Raw genomic sequence first — 12,981 nt, 5'->3', positions numbered from 1 at the left:
TCAGTGCTACTATTATAATATTTAAAATTACAACTTAATAATTGTTAAGTTTAAAAATTTGCTGTCAGCTATTTGCAAACCACAAATATCCCATATCTATTTCTATATGGGAGATATCCCGTATCTCTCTCTCTATGCTTATAGTGAAAATAATATTCTTCTCAGGTGGTAGAACACTGCAGGACTTGACAAATACCAGTTTTATTTCAAATAACACTGCTAACGCTGAAAATAAGTCAGAAAATCCATCTTTAGAGCTACCAAGCCGAAGAAGAAGGTGTACTCCTCTCTATTTAAAAGAGCCAAATCTCAAAAGGTAAGTATTTCAGTGATATTAAAGTGATTTCAGTATGATAATATAAAATATATGCTTTAAAAGAAATTCCTGCCTGAATTGTATTTGAACACTTCTGAATATCAGTAGATTTTTGATATATAACAACCACAGTAATGATCTAGATGAGATTTGAAGAAATATCTTCTTTTATTCTTTGAACAGGCTTTGTAAAAAACTGCTGTCTATGATTTGCATAGCACTATTTCCATGTCTGTTATCTTCATTAGTTTTCTACCTTGTTCCCTAGAAAAATTGAAAGTGGCTTTATTTGTTCTTTGGCCTTAAAGACTAATAGTCTTCTTTCTTTTTAAAAATATCAAATTTCCGGGGCGCCTGGGTGGCGCAGTCGGTTAAGCGTCCGACTTCAGCCAGGTCACGATCTCACGGTCCGTGAGTTCGAGCCCCGCGTCAGGCTCTGGGCTGATGGCTCGGAGCCTGGAGCCTGTTTCCGATTCTGTGTCTCCCTCTCTCTCTGCCCCTCCCCCGTTCATGCTCTGTCTCTCTCTGTCCCAAAAATAAATAAACGTTGAAAAAAAAAATTAAAAAAAAAAATATCAAATTTCCGGGGTGCCTGGGTGGCTCAGTCAGTAAAGCATCCGACTTCAGCTCAGGTCATGATCTCACAGTCCGTGAGTTTGAGCCCCGCGTCAGGCTCTGTGCTGATAGCTCAGACCCTGGAGCCTGTTTCAGATTCTGTGTCTCCCTTTCTCTGACCCTCCCCCGTTCATGCTCTGTCTCTCTCTGTCTCAAAAATAAATAAACGTTAAAAAAAATTTTTAAAAAAAATATCAAATTTCCCCAACAAAGAGAACAAGTACTCCTCCTATTTATACATCACTCAGCTTCAATAGTTATCAATATTTTGCCTTATTTATTTCATCTGTCCTTTTTTGTTGTAGTATTTTTTTTTAATGTTTTTATTTGTTTTTGAGAGAGAGGGAGAACGAGTGAGCACAAGTTGGGGCAGAGAGAGAGGAAGACACAGAATCCAAAGCAGGCTCCAGGCTCTGAGCTGTCAGCACAGAGCCGAATGTAGGGCTCAAGCCATGAGATCATGGCTGAGCCTGAGCTGAAGTTGGATGCTTAACCAACTGAGACACCCAGGCACCCCTGTTATAGTATTTTTAAAGCAAATCCCTAATATTGGGTCATTTATTCCAAAAGCACTTCTATATATATCTCTCTTTAAAAAAGGAACTTCTTAACAAACTTTTTAACAAAACTAGAAAACCATGATCACATCAATTATCAATATGAATTATCAACAATCTCTTACTGTCATCTAATTACCAATCCCTATTCAAATTCCCTTAATTATCTCAAAAAATGTCCAGATGCCTTGTACGTGTGTTTTATTGAAAATCTCACTTAGGGGCGCCTGGGTGGCGCAGTCGGTTAAGCGTCCGACTTCAGCCAGGTCACGATCTCGCGGTCCGTGAGTTCGAGCCCCGCGTCAGGCTCTGGGCTGATGGCTCAGAGCCTGGAGCCTGTTTCCGATTCTGTGTCTCCCTCTCTCTCTGCCCCTCCCCCGTTCATGCTCTGTCTCTCTCTGTCCCAAAAATAAATAAATGTTGAAAAAAAAAAAAATTAAAAAAAAAAAAAAAGAAAATCTCACTTAAAAAAATTTTTTTAAATGTTTGTTTATTTTGGAGAGAGAGAATGAACAGGGGAGAGAGAATCCCAAGCAGACTCTGCGCTCTCAGCACAGAGCCCGATGTGGGGCTCAAACTCAACAAACTGTGAGATCATGACCTGAGCCAAAATCAAGTCTGACGCTTAACCAACTGAACCATCCAGGCACCCCTCATTTTTTTTAAAAGGGTAAATGAAGGGGCCCCTGGGTGGCTCAGTCGGTTGAGCGGCCGACTTTGGCTCAGGTCACGATCTCGCGGTCTGTGAGTTTGAGCCCCACGTCGGGCTCTACGCTGACAGCTTGGAGCCTGGAGCCTGTTTCCGATTCTGTGTCTCCCTCTCTCTGACCCTCCCCCGTTCATGCTCTGTCTCTCTCTGTCTCAAAAATAAATAAACGTTAAAAAAAATAAAAAAAAAAAAAGGGTAAATGAAGTAGCTTGTTTTGCAGAACCTGATCATATTTGGGATCATATTTTCAAAAAGAGAAAAGTAGTCTTAAATGTTCTTGTCCTTTGCATTGTTTCAGTGTTTGCTTCTTTTATAAATGAAAACTGTTGATGGTTCTGACAGGTATTTTAAGACAACCAGCACATGGTAGCAATACAAAGGAGTTATGGTAGAAGAGAAACAAAAGTGAAATAAAGGATCAGCGTTTTTTAAATAAAACTACTTTATCGAGTTATATTTCACACACCATCCATATCAACATTTAAAGTGTATACTTCAGGGCTACCTGGGTGGCTCAGTTGGTTAAGCGTCTGCCTCTTGATCTCATGGTTTGTGGGATCCAGCCCCATGTCTGGCTTTGTGTTGATAGCACAGAGCCTGCTTGGTATTCTCTCTCTCCCTCTCTCTCTGCCCCTCCCCAGTGCTCATGTGCGCTCTCCCTCTCTTTCTCGAAATAAATAAACTTTAAAAAAAGTATATACTTAAGTGTTTTTTTAGTATATTCACAGATATGCATACCATTACCACAGTTTTAGAACATTTCTTCATCTCAAAAAGAAACCCCATGCCATTACCCAATATTCCCATACCCCCCAGCCCTAGGTGACCATTCACCTACTTCCTATCTCAGTAGATTTCCCTCTTATGAATATTTCATATGAATGGAATCATAATATGTGGTCTTTGTGACTGGCTTCTTACATTTGGCATAATGTTTTCAGGTTTTATCCATTGTCATAGCATGTATCAGTATTTCATTTCTTTCTAGGACTGAATAATAATCTATCATATAGATAATAACACATTTTATTTATTCACTTGTCTCTTGATGGACATTTGTTTGTTTCCATCTTTTGGTTATTATGAATAATCTTGCTATAAAGATCATTTGCAAGTTTTTGTGTCTACATATGTTTTGGTTTCTCTTGGGTATATGCCTAGTTATGGAATTCCTGGCTCATATGATAACTCTGTTTAATCATTTGAGGACTGCTGACTGTTTTGCAAAGCTGCTGCACCATTTTATTCACATTATCACCAGCCATGTATGAGGATTCTGATTTCTCAATTTCCTTGCCTGCACACTTGTTATTTGTTTTTTGATGATTCTAACCATAATAATGAGTGTAAAGTAGTGGCATGTAATAGTTTTGATTTGTATTTCTCTGATGAATAATGATGTTGAGCATCTTTTCATGTGTTTTTTGGCCATTTGTATATCTTCTTCAAAGAAAAATGTATTCAGATCTTTCTCCCTTTTTTTCAATTGGGTTATCTTTTTTGTTACTGAGTTGCAAGTTACACTTTTTTATTTTGAACTAATTTTAGGTTTATCAAAGAGTTATAAAAATAGCATAGAGGTTCCTCACCCAGCTTTGCTTAATTTTAACACAGTACAATGATCTAAATTAGAAAATTAGCATTGGTACATTATTGTCAACTGTAAACGATAGCTGTCCATTATCATCCTTTGCTGTTTTAGAATCCAAGATCTTACCTTGCATATAGTTGTTTTTCCTTAGCCTCCTCCAGCCTATGACATTTCCTTATTCCTTCCTTTTCCTTTTATGACTTTGACAATTTGAAGACTAGTGGTCAGTTATTTTGTAGAATATCCCTTAGTTTGGTTTGTCTTTTGTTTTCTCATGATTACAATGCAGTTTTGCATTTTGGGCAAGAATTCTGCAGAAATGGTGTGTCCTCATTGCATCATATGAAGGGGGTTCATCGTGTCAGTTTGTCTCCGTAATGTTAACCTTGATCACTTGATTGAGGAGGTGTCTGCTGGGTTGTTGTTGTTTTTTTTCCACTATAAAGTTACTATCTTTTCCTTTGTCGGTGATGAACATTGGAGAAGTTGCTTTGAATCTGTGCATCCTGTTTTTCCTCAAACTTTCACCCACTAATTTTAGCATCCATTGATGGATCTTGCCTACAACAGTTCTGTTTCTTCCTAATAGTGGTTTTCTGTCTCCCTCTTTCCTTCTACATTTATTGGAATTCTGTAAGGAAAATCTGTTCTTTCTCTCTCATTTATTTATATCACTGTTGACTCATGGATGCTTATTCTGTAAGTTAAAATCTAATACTATCAATAGTTATTTTATTGCTCAGATAATTCCAGCATGGCTATTAGGATTTCCTTTATGGTGGCTTCCTTCTGTGTTCTTTTAACAAGACCATACTATATTTTGAGCGCTTATTTCCTTTCTGACACAAGATGTTCGAGGGTCATCTTAGTGTTTTTCCTACCCCAACTCCCAAATCAGACATGTTTTCAAAGATCCTGTTTCCTTTGATTGAAGAATTTTATTTAGAAACCATGATCTGGGCACTGGGTACTTTTAATATTTATATTGTGTTGCATTAGTTGGCTATATTACTGCATAACAGTGTTACCATAAACCTAGTAGCCTAAAACAACATACATTTATTACTCTCAGTTTCTGTGGACCAGGAAGCTGGACTGGCTTAATTGGGTGCTCTACTTAATGTCTCACAAAGCTGTAATTAAGATGTTTTCCAAGATGGTTCTCATCTGGAAGCTCCACTGTGGGAGAATCTGCTTTCAAGGTCACACAGATTGTTGGCAAAATTTATTTCCTTGTAGTTATGGGACAGAGGGCCCCAGCTTCATGCTGTTGGCTGGAGGCTGTCCTCAACTCCTAGAGGCCACTCTCAGCTCCTTGCCAAATGGCCTCCCAAAATGGTTCCTTATTTCAAAGCTAACTAGAGTCTGTAGAGCAAATCCTTTAGCAAACAGAGTATTATATGGTGAAATGTCATCTTAGAAGTGAGACATCCCATCACCTTTGCCATATTGGTTAAATGCGAGTCACAGTTCCTTAAAGAGAGGGAGTTAACCCAAGGGCATGAACATCATTATGAGTGTGTTGGGAGGGATCTTCTTAGAGCCTGGTTACCACAGGGGTCATTGCTGTTAGGCCCTCTCATCAGACAGAGCTAGGAAATGTATGTATGTATGCTAATCCCTACGTATACACACTTTCATATTTTTCTATTTGTATATGTAGTAAAAACAATGAGTTTATATTGTTATCTCTAATTCCAGTTCAACACCACAGGGTTCATTTTAGCTTTGCTTATTCATGATTTCTTCATCAGCAAGAAGCATGGCTTTCATTATCTATAATACATTTCCTTATTTTTTCATTTGTAGCATACACATAAAGTAGTTTCAGAATTGCTGACTCCTATCCCTGTGAGAAACATATTTACTAACTAGATTATAACACTTAGATTTGGTTCTTTTTGTCATGGTTTAGTTCTTTTCCTTACCATAACACCTTTCCAAAGTAGTTATGTTATTCACTTGTAATTTATTTAGGTACATTTGTTATTGTTGGTATTCCATTTTCTTCTGTTTCTTGGTAGGTTTTGTTGTTTACCTTGAGGTATGTGAAATATTTGATTTATACAAATCAAAGCTATTCAAAATGTGTATGCAGAAGTGTGCCTTGGTGGCTCAGGTGGTTGAGTATAAACCAGAATAAATGAATGGATATAAAAAAAGAGAGAAAAAAATGGTATACACAGAGAATGTCAACTACTTTATCTCATCTACCCTATTCCCATTACCCTCTCTTTCTATCCTATTTTTTCTATACACCTCCTCCTAGGGGTAACCAGTTTCTTTAGTTTCTGGCTTATCCTTCCTAAAGAAATATAGATCCATTTATATTCCCCTTTTTCTTACATAAAGGTAGCATACTATAGCTACTCTGTTGGGCTTTGCTGTTTTTCATTTAACAGTGTATTCTGAAAATCATTCCCTGTCAATTTGTAGAGATTTTCCTTATCCTTTTTTTAACAACTGTATAATACTTAATTGTGTATAGATATACTATAGTCATGCAGTAACATTCCTTTATAGCACATTTAGGTTGTTTTAAATATTTTGCCATTATAAGTAATACTACATTGAATAATCTGTGCATATATCTTTTCATATTGTTGGAAGTGTATCTTCAAGGTAAATTCCTAAAAGTGGGATTGCAGGGGTGAAAAATGAACACATGTAGTTTTGTTAGGTCTTGCCACACTTCCTTCCAGAAGCTAGTACCAATTTGCATTACCAGCTGCAGCCTATGGCACTGTTGCCCCACATTGTAATCATATGTAATATATTGTCATATTTAAAAATTTTTGCCACTCTGATAAGCGAGAAATGGTATCTTGGTGTTGTTTTATTTGCCTTTCTCTGTAAGTGAATTTAAATGCTTTTCTCATGCTTGGGGGTCATTATATAATCTTTTAGTCTGTTCATAACTTTTTTGTTTTTTCATTGTGTTTCTGGTCTTTTGTCCCTCAGTTATTAAGAATTCTTTATGTATTAGGGATATTAGCCCTTGTAGTATGTGTAGCCAGTATTTTTTTTTTAGTTTATCATTTATTTTTTTACTTTATATTTTTAATCATGTAAACATTTTAAATTTTTATATAGTCATTTTTGTCAATCTTTTCTTTCATTCTTTTTGAATTTTAAGTCATAGTTAGAAAGTCTTTCCCTCTACCATGATTAAAGGGGAATTCATCCATATTTTCTTCTAGTATTTATATTGTTTCATTTCTTACATAAAACCCTAGTCCATTTAGAATTTGTTTTCTAGCATGAGATGTAAGATATGGATCTAATTTTGTCTTTTTTCTGAAGGCTACCCATCTGTACTGGCACCATTCATTTATTAAAAAATACATCCTTATCCCTAAAGATTTGAGATGTCAAACATGTCACATTTTAAATTTCTGTATGTATTTGATGGGGGTCTAATGCTGGACTTTTTATTCTACTGCAGTGATCTACCTGTCTACTATAGAGGCTTTATATGATGTTTTAATGTCTGGTAAGGCTACTGCCTTCTCATAGTTTTTCATTGTTTCCTTGGGTGTTATTACATGCTTATTTTTACATAGAACTTTAGACTTTAGTATTTGCTTGGCAAGCTCAGGGTTTCTCAACCTCAGCACTATTGACATTTTGAGCTAGACATTTCTTTGTTGTGGGAGGCTGTTCTGTGTACTGTAAGATATTTAGCAGTATCCCTGCCTTCCATCCAGTAAATGTCAGTAGTACCCGTCCATTTAAATTAATCAAAAATATTTCTACATGTTGCAAAATGTCACCTAGGGAGCAAAATTGTCCTGAGTTAAAAACGATTGGTCTGGCTTGCTGGTATTTTTATTGGGATTGCATTGAATTTCTACCTTAATTTAGGGAGAACTCAATCTTTGTATTGAGTTGTGCTGTGTAAGAACAGATGTCTTTTCTATTTATTCAAGTCTTCTTGTATAACCTTTAGAAGTGTTTAAAAATGTTCCTCATACAGGTTTTACACATTTCTTGTTAAGTTGATTTGTAGGTAGTCTTCTTTGTTGCTATTATAAATGGACATATAACTTAGACATATATAATCATGCTCAGTATTTATTGTTTGTGAGTATGAAAGGTGTTGAATTCTGTGTAAGTTTATAACTTGCTACTTAACTAAATTTCCTTTATTCTGTATCCCTTTGATTCTCTCAAGTAAAACTCAGTGGAAGAGGAATACTTGAGGAGTACTATGAAATCATCTGAGAATAGAGTTAATTTTACTTCTTTACCCATTCATATGCCTCTGATTGATTTCTCTTATTTAATGGCATTGGCTAATACCTCAAGTATAGTTTGACATAGTAACAGGAATAGTGGGGCATTCTTGCTTGTTCCTGACTTGAGTGGAAATACCTCTGTTGTCTCTCCATTAAATGAGATAATGTCCCTCAATGTCTACTGAATGTTTTAGTCATGGGTGAGTGTTGCATTGTGTCAAGGACTTTTTCAGTATCTATGAAAAAATAGTATGCTTTATTTCCTTAGATTTATTAACATGGTGTATGATAATAGGTTTTCTAATATTGAACCAAACTTGCATTCCTGGAATAAATCTCACTTGGTCATGGTATATGTTTTTCATAACGTGGTATTGGATTTGCTTTTGTAACTGTGCTGTGAGTACTTGAAAAAGAATATGTATTCTCTATTATCAGAGTATAGACTTTGATGTATATTCGTTTGATGTATATTCGTTAAGATTTACCCCTACATTGCTTAGATTTTCTATCTCCTCACTTATTCAATGCTTTGGGACTTAAAAGATAAAGACTTTAAAAAATGTATTTGTATTACCTTCCTGATAACTTCTGCCTCGCCTGTCCTCAATGCTTATGATGATCACTCCATAATACATTGAAGCAGTTTCATTCAGGATCTGTCCTCACTGGGAGCCTATCAGAAGCTGTGATATATACCTGCTGGATGCCATGCCCAATCCAAAAAGAAAATAAAAGGCAGCTGGGTTGTCATCATTCTTAGTATTTATACTAAATGTTTATTGTGATATTTGCTTTTAAAACACTTACCAGCTAAACCATTAACCAAATAATCTGTATGCCCAGTACATCTAAATTAAAATAGAATACTATTTCATTACAGCATTTTGCTATATTTAGAATAGGTAACTCTTTTGAAAGAATTATTAAATTCTATCTAATTACCCAAGGCAGTGGTATCATTGACTCTGGAGAGGAGTACAAAGGAGAGAAAGAGACCTACTTTATATCTACCATTTATACTTTGTAATTTGGCCCCGTGCGTGTACTTCTTATCTAAAAAAACATATATATAATGTAAAGAATAAATACAACTCTACTTCTTATAATGTGACCAACCAGGTGCATGGTCAACCTAAAAATAAAATTACTAGGCAAAATATTAAAAAAACAAAACAAACAAAACCCTTGAACAAATCTGTTAGCTAGAAGAAAAGAAAGTTCATATCAGAAACTAAATGAGAGCAGGAACCCAGAGAGGTAGGTGGACTCTGAAACTGGCTTTTGCCCAAAGGCATTTCTCTAATTAAGTGAACCTAAGTGTTGGATTCACATAGCCTTATGGGGCTGAGGACAGAAGGCATATCCTCAGGTTTAGTTAAAATGAAGAGTCTAATAGTAGATCACCTTCAATAAAGTTAAGCTACTCTCAGTAGGAGAGCAAACTAAAAACAACCTTACCACCAGCTTTTTTAAGCCCCAGGAAATAACTCTGGTACTGAGCTGAGGAGAAAAAAAATCTTCTGAGAATTTGTAACCAAAATCAAACTCTCCTGCATTGCAGCTGGAAATCACAGTATCTGGAAGTCACAGAAAACCTCAAGCTGAGGATTTAGTATTAGTCAATGACTTGTAGTGCCCCCTTTGTCTGTCAGGAGCAAATATAAATATTTTCTAGGGCTCTCCTTCATCTCAGTCATCAACAAATTTTCCACAGATAAAGTTCTGAGGGAAATGAGCAGTTACCTCATAGTAAACCCTACACATGCAAGGGAACAAGGTGCCAGCAGAAGCAACTGATAGCAGGATTAGATACAGAATATAAAATAAGACTTTAATGTTTCAGTGAAGGAGAGACTTGGAAATGAATAAAGGTGTTGAAAAAAAACAAGTTAACTAAAGAAGAACAAGCAGGAGATAAACACAGTTCAGGGCAGTGGTTACTTCTTGGGGGACGACGGGGATGTGATCAGAAAGGGGCACACTGGAAGCTTCTGACGTGTGGTAACATTTCAGTTCTTAACCTGGGTGGTAGGTACATCAACATTTATTTGATTGTTTTTAAGTTATACATTTTCATATTCTCTTTTATGTATGCCAAAGTTAATAATAAAAAAGAAATATATAGTAAAGTATGTAATGTGTAAAATCTAAGCTAGTCAATTTTTCTTAACCCCTATTTTATAATTCTCACAATCGTAGAGTATTCCAAATTATATGATGTAGCCATTTTTTTCTCCATGCTTCACAGCAAAAGTATTAGCTTTGTGTTGTTAGTATTGTTTATCTTCCTTTTTTTCTACTTTGCAGGAAGATGAGAAGATGACGTGAATTTATGGAATCTGGGTTTTTTTTGAATTCTCAAACCATAACAATAGTCAAAACAAGGATCAAGAAGATGAAGTGCATGATGAAAGCTTTTTTTACCCCCACCTTTTCATGAGTGTTAATTTATTCATTCTTATGTTTAGATGTATGTGCATAAAGTATCTATTTTGTAATGTTCAACTTCTATAATCATTTTGGTCAGCCTATAACTTATCTTCCTGTTGGTGTAAGCCTCTTTCAACTGAACAGCCATTAACTAAGCAAAAGCTGTTAACCTTTTAGCCAAATAAAATGTGTTGTGAAAAATTTTTTCATTGGTTATCTTGTTGCTTACCAAGCTATCTTGTTTTGTTTTTAAACCATCCAATACATGTGAACACACAGAAGATTTTAAAAGTTGCCTTCTGCCCTGGCCAGTTTTCTGTCACGCTTCATTCTTATACTTTCAGAATTACCTGTTAGGTGTTGATTTCTGAATTATTTCCATTATATGTAATCTGATGACTTGGCTGAGGGGCTTAACCTTTCAGGTTCTTTTAAATTTGGTTTTTATAACTTTCATTTCTTTTTATTTTATTTTATTTTATTTTATTTTATTTTATTTTATTTTATTTTACTTTTTAGAGAGACAGCACGAGCTGGGGAGAGGGACAGAAGGGGAGAGAAAGAGAAAAAAATCTTAAGCAGACTCCACACTCAGCATAGAGCCCAACATGGGGCTCAATTCCACAACCCTGGCTGGGATCATGACCTGAGCTGAAATCAAAAGTCAGATGCTCAACTTACTGAGCCACCCAGGTGCCCCTTATAACTTTATTTTAAAGATTGCTTACTACACCAGTAGTACAAAGTAATAAATCCTATTCATATCCGAGATCAGTGAACATAGCTTAGTGTATTCAAATGACTAGTCAAATTCTATTCTGCCTAGATAGAAAAGCTTGCTTACATAATATCTGACAACTAAAAGGGTGGACTTAGAAACCTACATTTTTAACAAACATTTCAGATAATTCTAGAGCAGACTGTCCTAGGATCAAACTTTGAGGAATTGCTGTAGGAGTATAAAATCTCACAGAACTTACTCATAACACCAACAATGTGGTTTGAATGGAGGCCTTATTAAAGGAACGGTTTACACAGTGTTTAAGAGCTTGGCACCCGGCAGTCTTTGTTCTCTTTCATGTACTATTACTTGAAGACTTTGGACCTCCTAGAGTTAGTCTCCAGTCTTATATTTTTGTTCCTATTGTTTCTTTCTATTTTTTCTCCCTTCTATGAGACTTTTATTGCTGGTGGAATTTGGTCACAGTAAGAAACAATTCTCCTACTTCCAGATTATAAATACATGTACCCACGGTTTCATTTTGATTTTACATTCAAATTTCTGATCCATGGGGATTTTTTCCTGTTATATGAGATATGAATGCAGTTTCCACCTTTTTCCAAATGACTCCCCGATTTATTAGAAGGTCCGTGTTTTCAGGGCACCTGGGTGGCTCAGTCGGTTCAGCATCCGACTTCGGCTCAGGTCGTGATCTCACTGCTCGTGGGTTCAATCCCCATGTCGGGTTCTGTGCTGACAGCTCAGAGCCTGAAGCCTGGTTGGGATTCTGTGTCTCCCCCTCTCTCTGCCCCTCCCACGCTTGTGCTCTGTCTCTGTCTCTCAATAATAATAAATGTTAAAAAAAAAAATTAGAAAGTCCATGTTTTCCACTACTGGTTTGAAATGCCATTCTTTTTTATGTTGTATTTTCATGTGCACTTAAATTTATTTCTCAATTTTCTGTTCTTTTGTGTCTGTTTATTCCCTGCTACCGTGGTCTGTAGACTTTAGGGGGAGTTTTGAGATTTCCCTCCTAGAGCTTTTACATATTTCTTAATAAATTTATGCCTAGTTATTTTGTCTTTCTCTTGGTAATATAAATGGGATCTTCCCTTTGATTCTGTCTCTTCTAATTATTATTTGCATATACCTTGATTATTGATTTCTGCATGTTAATTACTAAACTCTCACTGTTTATAGTATTTTCCAGACTGAAAACTAAGCTCTTTACCTTTTTTTTTTTCTCCTTCCAAATCTTATGCCTTTCCTTGGTTTAATTGCATGGCTGCCACCTTAAGTAAAATGTTAATGGTAGTGAGAATAATTATCCTTGTCTTCTTCCTGATTTTCATGGGAATGCCTCTGATATTACCCTATTAAGTAAGATGCTGGGTTTTGAGCTTATATATAATTTATAATCACATTAAAGTATTTATCAATTATTTTATTGAGTGCTTTCTTTAAAAATCACAAATGAGTGTTGAGTCTTTTGTCAAGTGACTTTTGGAATTGATAGAAATTGTGAGTTAGGGTCCAGCCAAGAGATAGAAACCACAATCATTTTATAAATTGTTAGCCCTATACTAGAGAACTAAACAAGAACTGAAAAGGCAAAAGGGACCACTGAAGTGTCAGAGGAAGTAACTAGGGGGGAGGTACCTTTTGGGGTTGGGGGAACAAAGAGAAAAGGATAGAATTATTGAAACTTAAAGGCTTGAAGGAAGAGTTTCAGGACTCTAGGGAAGGTATGCAACAAGTTGGTGCTGTTTCTCTGAATGACTGTGACAACACTGGTCTGATA

The 12,981-nt window shown here is 35.9% G+C and overlaps 2 protein-coding genes across 4 annotated transcripts in view; one reads left to right on the top strand and one right to left on the bottom strand.

Annotated features, from left to right (window-relative positions):
- The window catches only part of KCTD18 (potassium channel tetramerization domain containing 18), an 86,727-nt gene extending 82,739 nt beyond the window's left edge, over positions 1–3,988 (bottom strand). The window contains exon 1 of the mRNA XM_047083933.1: positions 3,915–3,988. The gene's annotated coding sequence lies outside the window, so the exon portion shown is untranslated. The remainder of the gene's footprint in view (positions 1–3,914) is intronic.
- The window catches only part of SGO2 (shugoshin 2), a 48,165-nt gene extending 37,501 nt beyond the window's left edge, over positions 1–10,664 (top strand). For all 3 annotated transcript variants that reach the window (XM_047083929.1, XM_047083932.1, XM_047083931.1), the window contains exons 8-9: positions 166–316; positions 10,337–10,664. In XM_047083929.1, the coding sequence (XP_046939885.1) occupies positions 166–316; positions 10,337–10,352 (167 nt within the window). In that variant the 3' untranslated portion in view covers positions 10,353–10,664. The remainder of the gene's footprint in view (positions 1–165; positions 317–10,336) is intronic.
- The last annotated feature ends 2,317 nt before the right edge of the window (positions 10,665–12,981 follow it).

Source organism: Lynx rufus, unplaced genomic scaffold (assembly GCF_022079265.1).
Source record: "Lynx rufus isolate CCGP_SWC_20201006 ecotype Redwood Valley unplaced genomic scaffold, mLynRuf1.p SCAF_2, whole genome shotgun sequence".
Classification (NCBI taxonomy): domain Eukaryota; kingdom Metazoa; phylum Chordata; class Mammalia; order Carnivora; family Felidae; genus Lynx; species Lynx rufus.
This window is presented reverse-complemented; position numbering and strand designations above follow the sequence as displayed.